General features: G+C 38.1%; 1 protein-coding gene across 3 annotated transcripts in view; it reads left to right on the top strand.

Annotated features, from left to right (window-relative positions):
- The window catches only part of SPHKAP (SPHK1 interactor, AKAP domain containing), a gene marked incomplete at both ends in the record, with an annotated part of 128,832 nt that overhangs the window by 69,331 nt on the left and 39,909 nt on the right, over nucleotides 1–19,592 (top strand). For all 3 annotated transcript variants that reach the window (XM_079924948.1, XM_079924947.1, XM_079924946.1), the window contains one exon: nucleotides 19,142–19,201. In XM_079924948.1, coding sequence (XP_079781074.1) covers nucleotides 19,142–19,201 — 60 coding nt within the window. The remainder of the gene's footprint in view (nucleotides 1–19,141; nucleotides 19,202–19,592) is intronic.

Genomic DNA, 19,592 nt, shown 5'->3' with positions numbered 1-19,592 from the left:
GTCTCTGTCAGAGCAATGTGCAACCTAGAAACTAGAAATGGTGTGCTCATCACAGCCCTGGGATCTGAGTCTGCTGCCCGCGCACACTGTGGGACTCAGGGTGGCACCAGCTGGCCTGGAAGGCATTTTCTCTGGAAGGTGGAGGGGAACTTTGCATGGACAGATTCAAACAGGTTGACTGTGGTTTTAAGGGGACAGAGGGTCCCCTTGGATAACCTTTTTAAAAAAGGATAAACTTCCAAGAGACACAAATGATCATTTTCTAGAAAATGAATTACCTTGTGTCAAGGTGAGACCCACGGGAGAGAGACAAGAATGGAAGGTGCAAAAAGGATGCAACCTCTGCATGATGACGAGGTCAGCTGTGAGCATTGGGATCACAGTCTTGGAAGTTTCTGGACACAGGCATATTTCAGCTGGAGGTTAAACCATATTTCATTAGAAAATCAATTGGGGACAAAATGCAAGGGAAAACATGAGATAAATGAAAAAGAACCACTTGGAGCTTCTCTGGATTTTATTTAATTGCCTAATTACTAGAAAAAAATAGTTAAGCATACTTCTTTCCTTCTTTCTGGTACTACTACAGGTTTTTTTTTGTTCTTAGCCTCTAAAGGCATATTTAAGTTCTGCTGTGAATTATGCCCTTCCAACCTAAGCAGCAGGGGCCTCCTGGGATAAAGGATGCTATCTGAAGCTTCACGCCTCTGCTCCTGAGCCCCTCCAGCATGTATCATTCTGACTCAAAAGTCTTTACACAAACTAGTCACACTTCTCCAAACCCTCTCTCCCCTACTTTGGTGGCTAATAAGCTCTTCATTATTCATGTCTCAGCTTAGTCAGCGTCTATCTCTCTCTCCCTGAAAGGCTTCTGGAACTTTGAGGTCTGCAACTGTACCTTCTACACCCATGTATCGTCACCCAGTACTATTCCTGGTACTTAGTTGACTCACAGTGAGAATTTTGAGTGCAAGTAAGGAAGTCATCTCTATAGTCTGGGGTTGGTTTACTCAGGGACAGATTCCTCCTGAGGGTCCCCTGAGGCAGCTTTGCCACAGATCCAAAGAGCATTCCTTCCTCAAATCAATATACTGCCTCTCTCCGGAGAACTATTATAATAACCCTACTTGGGCTTCCCTGGTGGCGCAGTGGTTGAGAGTCCGCCTGCCGATGCAGGGGACACGGGTTCGTGCCCCGGTCCGGGAAGATCCCACATGCCGTGGAGCGGCTGGGCCCGTGAGCCATGGCCGCTGAGCCTGCACGTCCGGAGCCTGTGCTCCGCGACGGGAGAGGCCACAACAGTGAGAGGCCCACGTGCCGCAAAAAATAATAATAATAATAAAAATAACCCTACAATTACGCTATAACTAGAAAGTAAATGGTATCCCTTGGAATTATACTACAGGACACACTTGAACAACCATATCAACAGTCTTAACAGGAATCACAAACAAAATTAGGGGAGGGGGGCAAAATGAAATAACTGAAAAATCACTGCCAGAAATTAGAATTCTCCTTTGATCATATTTCTTCTTTTGGCAGTTAACCTCTGTACTCCCATTTGTAGCCAAACTTTTGAAATAGTTTAGACTCATCTCTTCAGCCCTCAGCACTCCATGGATAATGTTCTTTGCCAAGTTTATCAAGGACCAATAGACCATTTTCAGTATTTACCTTTCTTGAACTCTTGGCAATGCTGGTACCTCCTTTCTTGAATGAGTGTCTGTAAGGACTGTGAAAGCTGAGATTTTGTCCTACTTTCAAGCTGACTGTTACTGTTAAATGACTGCTTAGAAAAGACATGAGATTTCTGGGTCAGAGAAAAAGTACTTTATTACTCACAGCACAGCAGTAGCCAGAGTCAGTATGTTTATGTTTGTGTCAGTTTTTCTTTCTTTTTTTTTTTTGCGGTACACGGGCTTCTTACTGTTGTGGCCTCTCCCGTTGCGGAGCACAGGCTCCGGACGCGCAGGCTCAGCGGCCATGGCTCACGGGCCCAGCCGCTCCACAGCATGTGGGATCTTCCCGGACCGGGGCACGAACCCGTGTCCCCTGCATCAGCAGGCGGACTCTCAACCACTGCGCCACCAGGGAAGCCCTGTGTCAGTTTTTCTTGCCTCCCAAGAACCACAGGGACGACACAGGTGGGTCCCAGGTATATGCCATGCACACAGTGAGTTTGCATCACAACCAAGGTATGCTGAGCGTGGAGAATCCGCTGATTTTATAGTGAGCCGCAAGCAAGCTTACTCTTTGTTGGTGGGGAAGGGAGACATTACTTCATCTTTTGAGATTGCTTTCTACAAACACAAGACTGTGAAATGGCCCTGGGAAAGAGCATTCGGGGCCTTGCATTTTTGGTGTAGCCAGCAGGAGCGCACAAGGATGCTCAGGGCTCATGGTGGATCACCTCTGCCAACACTGTCTTCTGTCAAGCTCTGTAGCCCCACACTTTCCTGGTTCTCAGGCGACCCAGTTCTCTTACTCTCCCCCTATGTGAGCATTTTAATGAGTTCTCTGTTGGTCCCTCCTTTCTTCTTGTTCTGCATACTCTTCCTCTTCATGATTTCGTGCTTTAATTAACATCTGTATCAGGGAACACAAACTCAAATGCCTACAGGGGTGAGGCAGGTAATGTAAATGAGTGACACACACCAGGAGGAAAGCCAGCATCTGCCAGAAATAGAATCACCTGCCATTCATTTTTACTGAACAGAGAGAAAGATACTTAATACAAACAGGATTGATACTGAAAATAACTTTAAAGTCAAAATTTTTTAACTATATACTCTAAAAATAGAAACATTGCATTACTACATTTTTATATCGTAAGTTACTAGAACTTGATCTGAAACTAAAAATCTGAAACTTTTTCTTCTACACAAGATGTCAATGGCAGGCTTTACATTTCAGTTTACAATGTGCAAGACCAAGTTCAGTCATGGTTCCTCTAGCTGGGTGTGATATTTACTTTTATTGCTTTCCATAATGGAAAACAACTGTTCCCAAACACAGGTACTGCCAAGGCTGGATACACCTGTGCTTCTTATACTTTAGGTAATTCCATCTTGGAAAGATAGAATTACTGTGTCCCAAAGTCATCATTTTTAGATTCCAGTACTTATGATTTTATGATTCTGTATTTCAGTAATATCCAATTCTTCCTTCACAATTGGAAATATTAAGAAAGAGAAATTGAGCAAAATTAATTAAATTTACTTGCAGCTTAACATCAACCAGAGAAATCTTTTTAAACATCAGCCTTCAAAACCATGGTGTGAAGAATGTGGTTCCGTTTCATTTGGGAAACTGATTTTAGCATATAAAAGTGGGCCAGGGCTTCCCTGGTGGCGCAGTGGCTTAGAGTCCGCCTGCCGATGCAGGGGACACAGGCTCGTGAGCCGGTCCGGGAAGATCCCACATGCCACGGAGCGGCTGGGCCCATGAGCCATGGCCGCTGAGCCTGCACGTCCGGAGCCTGTGCTCCGCGACGGGAGAGGCCACGACAGTGAGAATCCCGCGTACCGCAAAAAAAAAAAAAGTGGGCCAGGTTATTCCTTCCCAAATGGCATCTGCAAATACCTACTTTCAGGATTACTGGAGCAGTGAAATCGTGCATTTTGGTAGCTATCCAGTGATTGGAAGAGTTGTACTGGCAACTTAAATGGCCAAATCTTTAACACAGTCATGAACCCATGAATAAGTCGATGTTTTGAACAGTTAAACTTCTCAGCACTTTGTCATATGAAGCCATCAGAACCATGTAGTACTGCATATCCAGTTCATTCAGAAATCTCATCTTGACTCAAGCAATGGGAGCTTATTGAGTTGATGGAGTTAATTGCAATGTTCATAACGTCATCTAGTGTTAACTTCTTAACCAAAACAGACAAACAAAAACTAGTTCATAATGTACTACATGAACTAAAATTCTACATTCTTGAAAAACGTTACCACCTGGTATGTTAGTTTTCTAATGTCTCACCAGTTTTGACTAGTCTACAATAAGCTGTTCAACTTCTCTCAGTAAAGTAGCTCATTTCCTGGTATTATGCCATCAGGAGAACTATATCCAAAAGTTCTCCGTAAAATCAAAATGATCAATACCGAGAACAAATAGAATTAACTGGTTGGTACTAAATAGACAGATAGATAGATACATAGACAGATAGATAGATAGATAGAAATCAATCTGTGCTTTGAGCAGATGCCACAAATAACTTTTTCCATGTAAATTATATAGTAAAATAGCTGTCCTTCAGCATGCCAAGCAACATTATTTCCAGCTAGACTTCTGTTTGTAAAACTTGTTTCTGTTCAGAACACATGATTTCTGCTACACTCAATAGACTATTTAATAAACCTGTCATCTGTAAAAAACAATTGCCCAGACAAGTTATTTCCCCTAATGCGTAACTAATTCCACAGAAGCATCAGTTATTTTACTCACATCCAAAGCAAATGCCTTAAAAATTTCAGTGCGTTTTAACAGATCACCAGTTGTTTCATCACGCATCTTTTTTTATACCTGTGTAGCTCTTTATGATGGATGTTTCATAATATTATTTTATCATTTTGTTTTGTTTCTTTTAAACACGGATATACTCTGCATATCAAACATGGATCTAGCACTAACTTTCACAAAGAAATGGGCTCTCTACCATTTTTCTGAAAACTCACAATCTTGGTATTTTTATTTCCCCACTTTTAATAAAGACATGGGTACAGAGATAATTTTCTCTACTCTTAAAAAAATTACCATGCAAAAACCAATGACATGGCGTTTACCATGCTACCTCACTGTTCAGGATACAATAGGAAGTGATGGAAGCCTCGCCACACTTAAAAGGATCTGGGGGAGACTGTCATATGGAAATGAAAGCTTTTGTCCCAGAGATTCTCTAGAGGTTGGAAATCCAGAGTTTTTAGGAGAAATCACTCAATTGTTTCGTGTTACCTTGAGTTCACTTAAAATACTACCAGTGCACACTAAACACATTTCCTGGCTATATTGTCTAATTCTGGAGTGAAAGTACCAGTTTGCAACGTGTGAACGGAATTGGGTGACACTCATTATACCAGGGCTAATAAGGCCAGAGTCTAGATTTGGTCACTATGAGATCCATTAGTTTTTCAAGGAGAATATTTTTTTTCTTTTCTTTTTCTTTTTTATAGAAGCCACAGCTAATACTCTTTTCCAAAAAATTCATGCCTTGGATATTCAGAATGTAAATACCTTGACCCAAATATCACAGCTATCGCCAAGCAAAAATCCTTGTTTGGATCACATATTGTAAACTTCTGTTTACCAGGTCAAGGGTAAAATTGAGACTCCAACTAGAAGTACTAATATTAATAAATAATAATAACACAATAATAAAGCTAATTGACTTAAGCTTTTATCCATGGAAATGTCTGCGTGAGAAGCTGCATAATGAAAGTGTCTGCTACCGCATTAGCTCTGAAGGTATCAGCTGGACACCTGTATAAATTGCTTAAAAAACTCTTTTTCTAATTAAGTTATGTCTAAGTATCAATGTTTGAAGCTCTGTAGAAATTTAATTCACCTTCTTCCTAAGAACTATTTTTATCATCAAAAAGGAAAACAGAAACCTTGGATGGGAGCAGTTTATCCCAGTGTCTCATACTATGTTGAATTAAAGTGGTGGGAGTGGGCATCCTTGTCTCATTCCTGATCCTAAAGGAAGTGCTCTCAGCTTTTTTCTTCATGGAGTATAATGTTGGCTGTGTGTTTGCCACATACGGTCTTTATTATGTTGAGGTATGTTCCCTCTATAACCATTTTGTTGAGAGTTTTTACCATAAGTAGATATTAAATAATGTCAAAAGTTTTTCCACATCTTTTGAGATGATCATATGATTTTTATTCTGCAGTGTGTTAATGTGGTATAGAGCATTGACGCCAGTAGGCTGTGGTCAGCATGCATTTAACTTCTTCTACCTGGTGGGGTTTCAGTATCTGCAAAACAACTCAAGGATATGCTCAGAAAATTACCTATAGACCTTGAGGAGGAACTAAAGGTCCTTGACTTTGTTTTATGACTAAACTGTTATTATTTTGTCTTGCTTGACTGTTTTCCTTTGTTTCTGCATTTTCTCACTTTTCTGATTAAATTTGCTCCTTGGAACTCTGGGAAGTTGTAAAAGGCTAAAGGTTTTCTATACACAGGATGCAGGGGACAAGGGGGTGGGTGGTTCCTGCTCAGTTTCTATAAGATAAAATTTACCATCCAGTCCATATAGTAGCACCTGAATGAATGTTCTTTGCTGTATTTTAAGTTTCATCTCATCTAACAACAAGAATTGGAGGATAAAGTAGCTAATAATGAACCCATGTTTCAGATTCTGCTTTTCACAAGAAAAAACTTTTCTTTTCTCTCCCAGCCTTTGCACTCACTGGCTGGAATACGTAGCCAGCACATGCAGTTTCTTTTGCAACACCATGATGGCAGTTCAGTCTTGCCACTTGTATAAATCAGTTTAGAAAATGCTTGGAGAAGATCATTTTTTCAGTCACATTAAAAAAATTGCAGAAGTGAATAAGCAAGGAATAAAATATGTTATAGTCACTGTGGAAAACAGTTTGGCCTCTTCTTAGAAGTTAAACATACACTTACCAGACAACCAAGTAATCCTGGACCTAGAGTCTGTCATACAGAGTGAAGTAAGTCAGAAAGAGAAAGACAAATACCGTAGGCTAACACATACATATGGAATTTAAGAAAAAAAAAAATGTCATGAAGAACCTAGGGGTAAGACAGGAATAAAGACACAGACCTACTAGAGAATGGACTTGAGGATATGGGGAGGGGGAAGGGTAAGCTGTGACAAAGTGAGAGAGTGGCATGGACGTATATACACTACCAGACGTAAAATAGATAGCTAGTGGGAAGCAGCCACATAGCACAGGGAGATCAGCTCGGTGCTTTGTGACCGCCTGGAGGGGTGAGATAGGGAGGGTGGGAGGGAGGGAGACACAAGAGGGAAGAGATATGGGAACATATGTATATGTATAACTGATTCACTTTATTATAAAACAGAAACTAACACACCATTGTAAAGCAATTATACTCCAATAAAGATGTAAAAAAAAAAAAAAAGTATCCCTGAAGTATCTTGGAGAGGTAAAGTTTGGAGTTATTTATTAGTTTGGTTTAATTATTTGCATTTTAAAATTAGGTTCACTATCATTTATTCCCAGTGATTTTAAGTGTTTAAATTGCCTTTCATCTACTCTAAAATAATTGAGCTACTAAGACTACAAACATCAATTTCTACACTTTTTACATTTTCTTTGTGCAAATATGTATGACTTTAAGAAGAGGAAAAAGGTAACTTTATTACTTTAAAGGTGAAAAATGAGAAATAATTTTATGGAAGTTTAGTTGAAGAGTTAAAACATAAAATTCTACAAAATTTAAAACCATGCAATATTTCAGTATACAATTCATGTTCAGTTTATCAAATCTATAGCATTTCATTCTAATGCCATAGTCAAAGTTGAACTGTCTCATCATGCCTGGAGGAAGATTTTTGTCAATTAACTAATTAACGTTTCAATACTGATGAAAAGCACATTCTCAACTGACTTTTTAAATGTTTTAAAATAAAGCTAAGCCATGTATCCTTTTTTACGCTGTACTGAGAAACTGAAATCATGCATTGGCTTCAAATGGTTGATCTGTATGTGTAAAAGTTTGTGTTTACTCATTCTCATTAAAGATCTTTATTTCTAAGAATAGAGGCTGTTTTCTCTCTAGATCTATAAGTTCTCTCAAACAGCACTATTCTTATTAAGGAACTAAATAAGCGATGATGATTAAGCAGTGGTTAATGTTTTTAACATGTCTACATTTCTGCTGTAAATTATAATTTTTTTTACTTTCATATTCATGAAATGGTTCCCTGTTTCATGTCTGTTGCAATCATCTACTGGTTTTATGACACATGATAACAACATCACCATAACAGTTGCAGGTATTCAGATGAATTAAGTCATAAACACCTCTGGGAACAAGAATGAAGGCATTTCTTAATTAAATGTTTTATAGTCCTGAAAAATAAGGTAACACACTGTACTTGTATATATTTGGTTCCAAACATAAGAAATAAAGGTTTAGAAAAATAATTTAATGTTTTTCATCAATAAATAATGTTTACATAATCGAACTAAAACAAACATTTATATCAAGTAAATAAGATTTGGGTAGCAGAGGAAGTAGCTACACGCAAGGAACCAAATTTTCATTGCTTCACACTCATAAATAGCTGTTTTTTATAAGTATTCTACCTCAAATTATTTAGGTTATTTAGGTTAGACCTTATGAAATTTTTTTTGTATGAAAAAAATTAAAGAGCAACAATTTCAAATAGTTCACCCTTACAGACTATAACACAGAAAGCAATAAAGTGTCATCCAGTTTGCTCCGATATTGTTTATTTTGTATTTCATCTAATCTTCACAGAAATTCTGCAAATCAGATATATTTTATTATCCCCATTTTTTCTATGGCTTATTAAGACTACAAACTGTTAAGGGGTGAAGCCAGGATTTGAAGCTAAGCTTGTCTGTAGGCAGAGCACATCCTCCTGTCATTTCTGCACTACTGTGCCTCAAAGATGAGAGAATGGTCCAGCCAGATATGGGGAGCACATTGTCCCATTTACTGTGTCTGGAATTTCCGCCATTGTTATTTGGTGAAACCTATAAAATTTTAAGATTCTGAACAATGACTGTGTCCTCTACATGAAAACAGGATTGTTTTGAAAGCTTTGAAAATTAGGTGGCTTTCTGCTGCATAGCTTACTTATTTCTTCAGTTCTTTGTTGTTAGTTCTTTTATTATGGCTGTTCATAGACTTTGAGGAACTGGTTTATTCCTGGCTTCCATGATTCAGGAACTGTCCTGCTCCCTCAATCATTCTTTTGCTTAGAGGATGCTTATCCAGATTAAGTAGAGTTACCTTTTGAACTGAAGGCATCCAAGAGAGTGGTAAGAACTTATTAAACAAAAAAACAGCAGTTTGAGCACAATGAATTTCAAAGAGTGAGATGTGTAGAACCATCATATTTAACTCGATTACAGGTAAGAATTTCATGTTCTAGTCATGTTTTAGGATCAGCAAACAGATCTCATCTCCCACCTCCTGAGGTGCTGTTCATCTATCAGAAGACATAAATCCTCTGACTACTCCCCTCCCCTACACATGCTCCATGTACCCCAGAAAAAAAGATTTTCCCTATTAAACATGCTAGTGATTGCTGTGTGACTCTCCGAAACTTGGCTTGATTACGGTAGGCAAAGTGAAGACTTGAGAAATCATCTTGGTCAGAAAGAAAACAGAAGTGTGCTGATGAGTAGAAGATACACCACCATCAACCAAGATGTCTATAATAATTCATCTACTTGATAGTTGATCAGCATTTGACTCTTCTTTGCCTGCATTATCCCAGGGCATGACTCCTGAGACTTCAGGAATGTATCTCAGCTCTTTGTGTATTAATAATCTAAATAACCTCTGTGAGAGAAGAAGTAAGCAAGATGGAACCAAGTCTAATGTATTCTTTGTCCTTTCAATCTGACATAAAAAAAGATAAAACTTCCAGATAAACCCTGTTCTAAGGGAAAGTTGACTCATCCCTGCCCCCACCATCTTTGGGCATCATTTTTCCTTAAGATCACTCCTTTTTATTCGGAAGACGTGACAGGAGAAAGTTCTCATCGCCAAGATGAGAGATGAAAAAATTACAGTCAAAAATCATCTTATCTTATGATTCCCAAGTCCTCAGTTACCAGGGGAGATTGTGAAAAATTCATATTTCCTTGGAAACAACCCAAATATCCATAAACTGATAAATGAATAAATAAAATGCAATATATATATGTGTATATATGTATATATACACACAATGGAATATTATCCAACAATAAAAAGCAAACTATTTTTACATACGATGACATGAATGGACTTTAAAAACATTATGTTGATCAGTCACCAACAAATATATATTTTGTTTCTAAAACACATGATTCTTGTTACACTAAATGTCCAAAACAGGCAAATATATAGAAATAGAAAGTAGATGACTGGTTGTCTAGGGCTAGAGAGAGGGTATTTGGGGAGAAGTAGAGATTGACTGCTAATAATACATTTTCTTTTGTGGATGATAAAAATATTCTAAAATTTATTGTGGTGGTGGTTGCACAACTCTGTTGATATATTAAAAACTATAGAAGTGGGACTTCCCTGGTGGTAGTGGTTAAGAATCCACCTGCCAATGCAGGGGACACGGGTTCAATCCCTAGTCTGGGAAGATCCCACATGCCGCGGAGCAACTAAGCCTGTGCGCCACAACTACTGAGCCTGCTCTCTAGAGTCCACGAGCCACAACTACTGGAGCCCCCATGCCACAACTACTGAAGCCCGTGGGTCTAAAGCACATGCTCCACAACAAAGAGAAGCCACTGCAATGAGAAGCCTGTTCACCGCAACGAAGAGTAGCCCCCTCTCGCCACAACTAGAGAAAGCCCACGTGCAGCAACGAAGACCCAACACAACCAAAAATTAATTAATTAATTAAAAAAAAACATAGAAGCATACACTTTAAATGGGTAAGTCATATGGTATATGAATTTTATCTCAATAAAGAGTATCTTTAAAATGGAAATTTAAAACAAATACCATATGTTCTTTATCTGGTAAATGTATATCAGATATTGCATATCAGTTTATCCTCTTGCTCCAAAAGCAATGTCTTTTAAAACAACAAAAATTGTGGGAAAATAAACAATTAATCTTGAGTAGCATCCTTATTTTTAATTTTTTAGGTTAGCAATAAAATTGGCTTGATGTATGGCTAGTTAAAATATCTGTCACTGTTCAGAAATCTCTATGCCTTTTCCTGTGTCTCTTATCACAAACTGCTTGAATAGCTACCCCCAAACAGCATTTCAAATTTATTTTTAAAAAATATTGACAGTGAAAAAAGCAGAAAGGTTTGACTGTCTCAAGTGTAAATAAAACTTCATATTTCATTTTGTGTGATTACTTCAATCATTTCAAAGCAATAATAACTGGATACCAAAGCAGTATCATTCCAAATAGTCAAGTCTGTCCCAAAATGTCTGACAGCTCTGTGACATAACAACATTGATGTATAAATTGTCATTTTAGTTATCATCAGCCTAAAGTACTAATAGGGAAAAAGCCATATTCTTGAAAAGATGCTTTTGGTCCTGGATCTAGCTGAAGACTTTTGGTTGGGGGAAGAAAGGAAGCAATTTTTACTTTGAAAGATTTGTGGATCAGTATTTTAATACCACCAAATTAAGAGATCTTATCATTGCCACATGGCCAGATGGTTGCATTGTTAGAAGCTGCAGAAATAAGGAATTGGTTTTCTTCTAAGATAATACATATGTATATATTGGTCATAGTAAACATTCAAATGCCTAGATGCCAAAGGCAATTTGACATCATGTTTTTTAACATTTTCTAAGCAGGATCTCCATAAGAATAATTTCCTTAATAGATTTTAGCTGAATTCAGGAGAGATGAAAACATACCTGGGAAAGAAAATCAAAGGTCCCACATCCTGGGCTAAAACTCCATTGTCATATATCCTTTTGCACAGGATTTGCCTTTAGTGAGTGCATCATGTAATGGCATTTCTCGACTGTTGCATTTGACTCTCTGAACAATCCAAAATGTTGACTGAAATGAAAACATGATAAAATAAAACTGTCCACATACAATGTAAGTTTGAGTCTGACAATCATCACCAGTTCTTTTTCTGTGGGTCAATTCAAAGAGTCAAACATGAATTTTTTACGTTACATATAGTATTGTTTTTGTTTGACTTAATTTGTATTGAAATAAAACCATTAAATACAGTTAACTTACAAAAGTTGTTATGAATTACAATCCACTTAAAATTATTGTTTCTTATTTTAATAAGGTTAACCTCTTTCTCATAGTAGTTTTTTACCAAAATATATCTTATATCACTAATAAACCGTCATAGTAAAATTTTATTTTTAAACAGGTCTACGTGGTCCTCCATTTATGAAACTAGACTTATAGGTAAAATAAACAATTGAGATTCCTTGACTAAATAATCTATAAAAACTAAACAGAGAAAACAATGTATTGCCTACAAACATTAAAATGTTAACTATTTATGAATACCTTTGAAGAATATTTTATTAGATTATTTAAAAGTCAAAATTATAAAGTGGCATCATTTTCTCAGTGATTCTTATTCCGATAACATTTCATTTTAAAACCATAATAATGACAGAAGAGAGGCTTTGAATTTAAAAGTTATGGACAACCACAAAATTAGCCTTTAGGCAAGAAAAGAGATGTTTGTGTTCTCTCGGTGATGATGTTGTGTTTTCATCTGCTACGGCTGAATATGTTTGCAGATGCTCTAAACAAGGTCGTGTGCAGACACAGAGTGGAATGTACTTTATATGAAGAGAAAGGAACTTTCAGTCCAAGAAAAACGTTACTATCTTTTATGTGTATTTATTACCAATTATGGTTCTCAACTTTTTGCCTATTTCTATTTTTTTTAGCAAATCCTTATTCACGGGATAAAGAAGCCAATCTAAGCACTTTAAACAATATCAATAGCTGGATTAATATTAGCCCAGTTAATTATCCGATAACTTCTCTATTTAATCCCTTGCATACTTGTTGGAAGAAAACTATGTAATAAATAAGGAAAATATTTATTTAAAATAACTTATTACTTATGTAATAAAATTATTACACCTATCACCTGTGACAGTGCTTTCACTTCATTCATGCATGTACATTTATCAGCAAGGATTTATTGAGCACCTATCAAGTGCCAAGTTATGCTAAGCACTAAGAATACAGTAATGACCAGGACCTGCCCTCATGAGCTAATAATCCAGTCAAGGCTGAAGGAAATGAACTGTGTTTAAAAGCAAAGGTAATTAAACAAACATGCCTACTTTAAAAAAAAATCTTTCCCTGTATCATTTGACATATTTGGATTTGCACATTCAGGCATTTTACAGTTAACTCAATAACATCACTCCAAATTGAGACAGAGTCAACACAGAGTAGTTACGTCTTATTCCTAATTGGCTGATGTCTCAGACATACAGCCTCAACCTCCCTGCCCACGGTGCTCTTTCCAGACCCTGAGGGACCCCTTTCAATACTCAGCCCATTAAACCGTAATGAATAATGTCCCAGGCTTTAATATTTTAATCACACATAACACTCACCCTAAGCCTCTAGAAATTTTAACTTCCCATTACCAAGTTTCCTTATATCCTCCTGTAATAACATGGAAGCGGCCTCGTTTGTAAGAAAGGAAATACCTAACTCTAACCCACAGGTCTCCCTCAATTCTTACTGCACAGGAACTGTATCACAAAATTATGACTTCCTCTTTCATTTGACTCTTTTTAAAAAGTCTGCTATTATTACCAGAGTCTTTTATTGTGCAGAAAGAAAGGCATTTTGTCCACCCACTTTGATCACACTCTGGAGTTTCTCAAGGAAGCTTCTCTCGCCTTGGACTTCACAGCCTCTGTCTTCTCCCTCTACTCAGCCTGTGCTTAAAACAGAGCCTCTTAGCATTACCCAGCAGGTGCTGATCAGGGGAAAACCATCCATGCACTGTTTGTGTCATTTTCCCTCTTCTGCTTTTAAATGTGTCCTACCTGCCTTCCAAGCTTACTTCAAATCCAGCTTCTCTGAGATGCCATTGTGATGGGTCCCCTTTTCCCAACTTCCTTTACCAGCACACAGGCCTGTCACTTCTGTACCACTTCATGTTCATCGTGTTAGGGATGTGTTCTGCTTTCAGCAGACCATAACTCCCTGAGAGAAAGAAAAATACTTGTTTGTCTTCTCAGCACCTGACACCAAGCCATAAACCTCGGAGACGTAGAGCACGTAGTCCCCTCATCAACCTACACAACCGCTACCCCATACCCACCATTCCCCAGCCCTTCTGGACAGAGTCTTGTCTTATACTCTCCACTTGGAGTTCAGCAACAGAAGATGGCTAAATCTCAAGTAAACAGCCCACGGTCATAGAGGGTGAGCATAAGCTAAGAGCATTCTCATCACAGAGAACATTTCACCATGAAGTGCACTTACTGTAAAACTATCAAAGCTTAAAATTTAGGACTCCTTGGTTGCATAGAACCCACTCCCAGGTACTCACATGGTTGTATGTTTGTGTGATTTTCAAAGTGAAGACATTTTAACTGCAACTGTCTCCTCCCATTCAGACTCTCACTACATCTTATCTCTTCTCATGTGGAGGGTCATCAGAGTGACCACAGACATGTGTGTGGTCTAGCTTAAGGGAAATTGAGTAGATTAGTGTTTACATGAGATATATTTATGTTGCTTGAGATCACTTTCATGTATAGTTAAGTGACTGCTAGCCATCCACATGTAGGAATGGCTTCCTGAATGCCCCCATCATGGACTCAGCCAGACATTGCTGCTTGAAGATTTTAGATCAGAGACAGTTTCACAATATGAGGTGTCCTACCATCCCCAATACCAGAAACATAAAATAGTGAAGAGAAAAGAAGGTTTATGTGCCAGAAGCTAGTCTGTGGAGAACTCTTCCAGTCACCAAACATGTAAAATTATAAATACGAGACGGGGTTCTCTTTGGTGCCTAGAAAACACAGAAGTCCTTTCCTGGTGGGAAATTGGATAATACAGCATTGAAAATTATAAATGAACCATGAACTTTTTTTTTCTTTTTTAACAGGACTCAAACAAAAGAGAATTTATCCAAATTTTTATGTTTGTAGAGCACAAACTTGTAATGGTATTAAAATGAATGAATATATAACAAGCCATATAGGAAAGAAATTATGTAGTGGTTTCTCACTAAATTTGACAACACCTGGAAAATGTATAAGATATTATCAATAAAAGTTTGCGAAGTTGAAAAAACTTAAATCAACAGTATTAAAGACTAAATTATCTTTCGATTCTCTTTAGAGAAAATGATGTCGTAAAACTGCTTTTATGTGAAGAGATGATCAGAGTATGGGGCCAAAAATGTAGAGAAAAAGGATCATGGAGGTGCACTGGGCAGTTTACTAATTAAAATATCATTTTTCTGAAAGCTCTCATGTTTGTGGTATTTGTCAGTCTATTTTTATTTTTTAATTAAATTTTTATTGGAGTGTAGTTGCTTTACAATTTTTTTAACGTTTTTATTGGAGTATAATTGCTTTACAATGGTGTGTTAGTTTCTACTTTATACTGAAATGAATCTGTTATACATATACATATATCCGTATATCTCTTCCCTCTTGCGTCTCCCTCCCACCCTCCCTATCCTACCCCTCTAGCTGGTCACAAAGCACCGAGCTGATCTCCCTGTGCTATGCGACTGCTTCCCACTAGCTGTTTTACATCTGGTAGTGTATATATGTCCATGCCACTCTCTCACTTCGTCCCAGCTTACCCTTCCCTCTCCCTGTGTCCTCAAGTCCATTTTCTAGTAGGTCTGCGTGTTTATTCCCGTCTTGCCCCTAGGTTCTTCGTGACTTTTTTTTTTTTTTAGATTCCATATATATGTGTTAGCATATGGTATTTGTTTTTCTCCTTCTGACTTACTTCAATCTTTTTGACAGACTCTAGGTCCATCCACCTCACTACAAATAACTCAATTTCGTTCCTTTTTATGGCTGAGTAATATTCCATTGTATATATGTGCCACATCTTCTTTATCCAGTCATCCGTCGATAGACACTTAGGTTGCTTCCATGTCCTGGCTATTGTAAATAGAGCTGCAATGAACATTTTGGTACGTGACTCTTTTTGAATTATGGTTTTCTCAGGGTATATGCCCAGTAGTGGGATTCCTGGGTCATATGGTAGTTCTATTTGTAGTTTTTTAAGTAACCTCCAAACTGTTCTCCACAGTGGCTGTATCGATTTACATTCCCACCAACAGTGCAAGAGGGTTCCCTTTTCTCCACACCCTCTCCAGCATTTATTGTTTGTAGATTTTTTGATGATGGCCATTCTGTGAGGTGTGAGGTGACATCACATTGTAATTTTGATTTGCGTTTCTCTCATGATTAATGATGTTGAGCATCCTTTCATGTGTTTGTTGGCAATCTGTATATCTTCTTTGGAGAAATGTCTATTTAGGTCTTCTGCCCATTTTTGGATTGGGTTGTTTGTTTTTTTGATATTGAGCTGCATGAGCTGCTTATAAATTTTGGAGATTAAGCCTTTGTCAGTTGCTTCATTGTCAAATATTTTCTCCCATTTTGAGGGTTGTCTTTTGGTCTTGTTTATGGTTTCCTTTGCTGCGCAAAACTTTTAAGTTTCATTAGGTCCCATTTGTTTATTTTTGTTTTTATTTCCATTACTTTAGGGGGTGGGTCCAAAAGGATCTTGCTGTGATTTATGTCATAGAGTGTTCTGCCTATGTTTTCCTCTAAGAGTTTGATAGTGTCTGGCCTTACATTTAGGTCTTTAATCCATTTTGAGTTTATTTTTGTGTATGGTGTTAGGGAGTGTTCTAATTTCATTCTTTTACATGTAACTGTCCAGTTTTCCCAGCACCACTTATTGAAGAGGCTATCTTTTCTCCATTGTATATTCTTGCCTCCTTTCTCAAAGATAAGGTAACCATATGTGTGTGGGTTTATCTCTGGGCTTTCTATTGTCAGTCTTTTTAAATTTGAGATTTTTTTGTGATTTCTTTTCTCCTTCTAAATAAATAAATATTCACGTTCACATCTAATTTAGAATTTTGAATTTCATCATTCTTTTTCTAAAAGAAGGTCTCCTAAAATTGGATGTACATCAGGCCCTAAAAACCTCCCCTACCACCAAGCTGCAGAAATATATACAAACTAAATAAAAGCAAGTGGTTGGTTTATGTCTTGCTTTGTTTTGGTCTTGGCCCAGCTAGCAAGTATGGACGGTTTCCTCCGAATATAGGTAGAGTTTCACATTGTAGCAGAAAATTAATGAAAAAATTGTTCATCTTCAGAAACTAAAGACAATATTGGAGGGCAGATAAGTGGTTATTATAGATGCTTTTCTTTGGTCTCTCTGCTTTGCCCTCTCCCACTGGGAAATAAGATAATAGAGCTTTGTGATGCCCAGGGGCCAGGTAATGCAACTTTCTTTAAGGTGAATGGAAAATTGTCTAATCAATTCAATAACTGTCATCCCAGCTGCATGTGAAGAAAAGTCCCTGAGTACTAATGGATATTGAACCAGTTTTCCAAGGGCAAAGTAACTATCATTATATGAATATTCTCAAACTCCTCTAGATCATGAACCCCTTCCAAGCATCACCTACTATTTATGCTTCCATTTGCATTGTCTGCAAAAGGACTCAGGCCTGAATCTTCCCTGTTTACCCATCTTATTAACCCAAAAGAAGAGAACCTCTGAATGAGAGTGAGGGTGGCATTTCATGCCCTTCCTTGCCCCAAATGCCCATTGAGTTATTCTTAAGAAGAAATACTGTAGGATGCACTGCGAAGATATTTTGAGCCCAGGAAACTTGAAGAAATCTCCCAATACTTGGGATAAAGACAGTAGAGATCTTTACACTTCAGCAGTATATAACCATTTTAGTTTTTAAGGCCTTTCCCAAAATCTTTCAATTATTGTTCTTTTTCCCTCAAAAAGAAAAAGAATGGACTCTAAGAAACCATGACCTCAAACGACTAACTGAAATCAGAAACCCCCATATACTTGCAGGCATCTACTTAAGTCCAAACGTCTGACTAAATACCCAGATAATTAATGTTCTCATCCAGTTTTGTATGATCAAATCGACATGTTAGGAATAAAAACCTTTGAATGATTTTTAGTAAAATATTTTAAAACTTCATTTGCATGACCTCATTTAACATGAACCTTCCAAGACCTTATTTCTAACACTTTTCTTATCCAGGACTTTGCTGCAACCAGACTCCCTCCCTGCTTCTTTACAGGGCATTGCTCTTTCCTACCTCCAAATATTACTCATACTATCTGACCTCCCAGGGACGTCAGCCTCTTTCCTTACCCACCAAAATCCTATTCATCTCTCAATAACGTATCTCGTCTCTTTGCAAATTTTCTTAAAATTTTCTTCTCACCGTTCCCATCTGAATGCCCATGGTGGTTTGTTTAATCTATGTGATGTGTTTAAATTGTACAATTCTTTTACTGTTGCTCTGAATTATTATTTAATCTTGTAGCTGTTGTTTTCATACTCTTACGTATTCAAACATTTATTTAAGATAGCTACAGAAGAGGTAAACTCTACAACAAGATGAAATACATTAAAATTAACTAAAACAATGAGACAGAGAAATCCATTAATCGTACATGATATGAACAGTGGTGGAGAAAGGGAGCAGGAAATAAGAGGAAAGATGGAAACAGCAAGAAGTGTTTGTTGCAATTATAAACAGAGGTTGAGAGTATTACAAATCTTTTTCCTATTTCATGAGATTTGACAACACTTTATAAACCTGAAGATTTTCTTGGGACTGTTACACTGGTTCCATACAAAGGGACTTTGTTTTGTTTGTCGGGCCATGAAAGACGGAGGGCATTTGGTGGGATCAGTTGGAACTATGAGTAGGAATTGGGTGCAGACGCCCAAAGGTAAGATGGCTGTCTCTAGGCCAGATCAACTACGCAAGATATGTACGACTCTCTAATCATTTGCCCCAAACTAATTCCTGCTTTCTTCAAAAATGACTGTCATGGGGCTTCCCTGGTGGCGCAGTGGTTGAGAATCTGCCTGCTAATGCAGGGGACACGGGTTCGAGCTCTGGTCTGGGAGGATCCCACATGCTGCGGAGCAACTAAGCTCGTGAGCCACAACTACTGAGCCTGCGCGTCTGGAGCCTGTGCTCCGCAACAGGAGAGGCCACCATAGTGAGAGGCCCGTGCACCGCGATGAAGAGCGGCCTCAGCTTGCCACAACTAGAGAGAGCTCTTGCACAGAAACGAAGATGCAGCACAGCAAAAATTAATTAATTAATTAATAAACTTCTACCCCCAACATCTTTTAAAAAAAAAAAAAATGACTGTCATGTTTTTCACTTGACAATATTTGCCCTCTTTCCCAGGTCTGCTTTGTGAACCTGGACGTGAACAAGGATGCATGCAGTACAGAGCACCTGCAGCAGGTAGCACTGGGAACTGGGCTCTCTGGGAACTCACTTCAAGGACTGGCTGTACTGATGAGAGAACTAACATGACTCCACTTAAATGATGCTCACTTTGTAGGAGACTCTTTAATTAGGTGGTTTCATCACAGCCCATCTCCCTGACCCCTTTCCTGTCACTTTCCTACACAGCTTGCCCTCCTTATATTTGTGAAACTTGCTTTCCCCAGTAGACAGATGCTTTCTCCTGCCTGCCAGTGCCTAGGTGTGGCTTTTCTACTCTTCCCTTCTCCACTCTCAAACACTCTGTCTGTGATGACTTTTCCAAGGTTTTTGCAAAACCCGCTTGATACCAGCTAGCTCTTCCCTCTGCTTTGTCCTTCCTGCTGCTTTCATCAAATGTTTTATATCT

Source organism: Stenella coeruleoalba, assembly GCF_951394435.1.
Source record: "Stenella coeruleoalba genome assembly, chromosome: 6".
NCBI lineage: Eukaryota > Metazoa > Chordata > Mammalia > Artiodactyla > Delphinidae > Stenella > Stenella coeruleoalba.
Note: the sequence above shows the minus strand (reverse complement) of the source record. Positions and strands in the feature narration are given on the sequence as shown.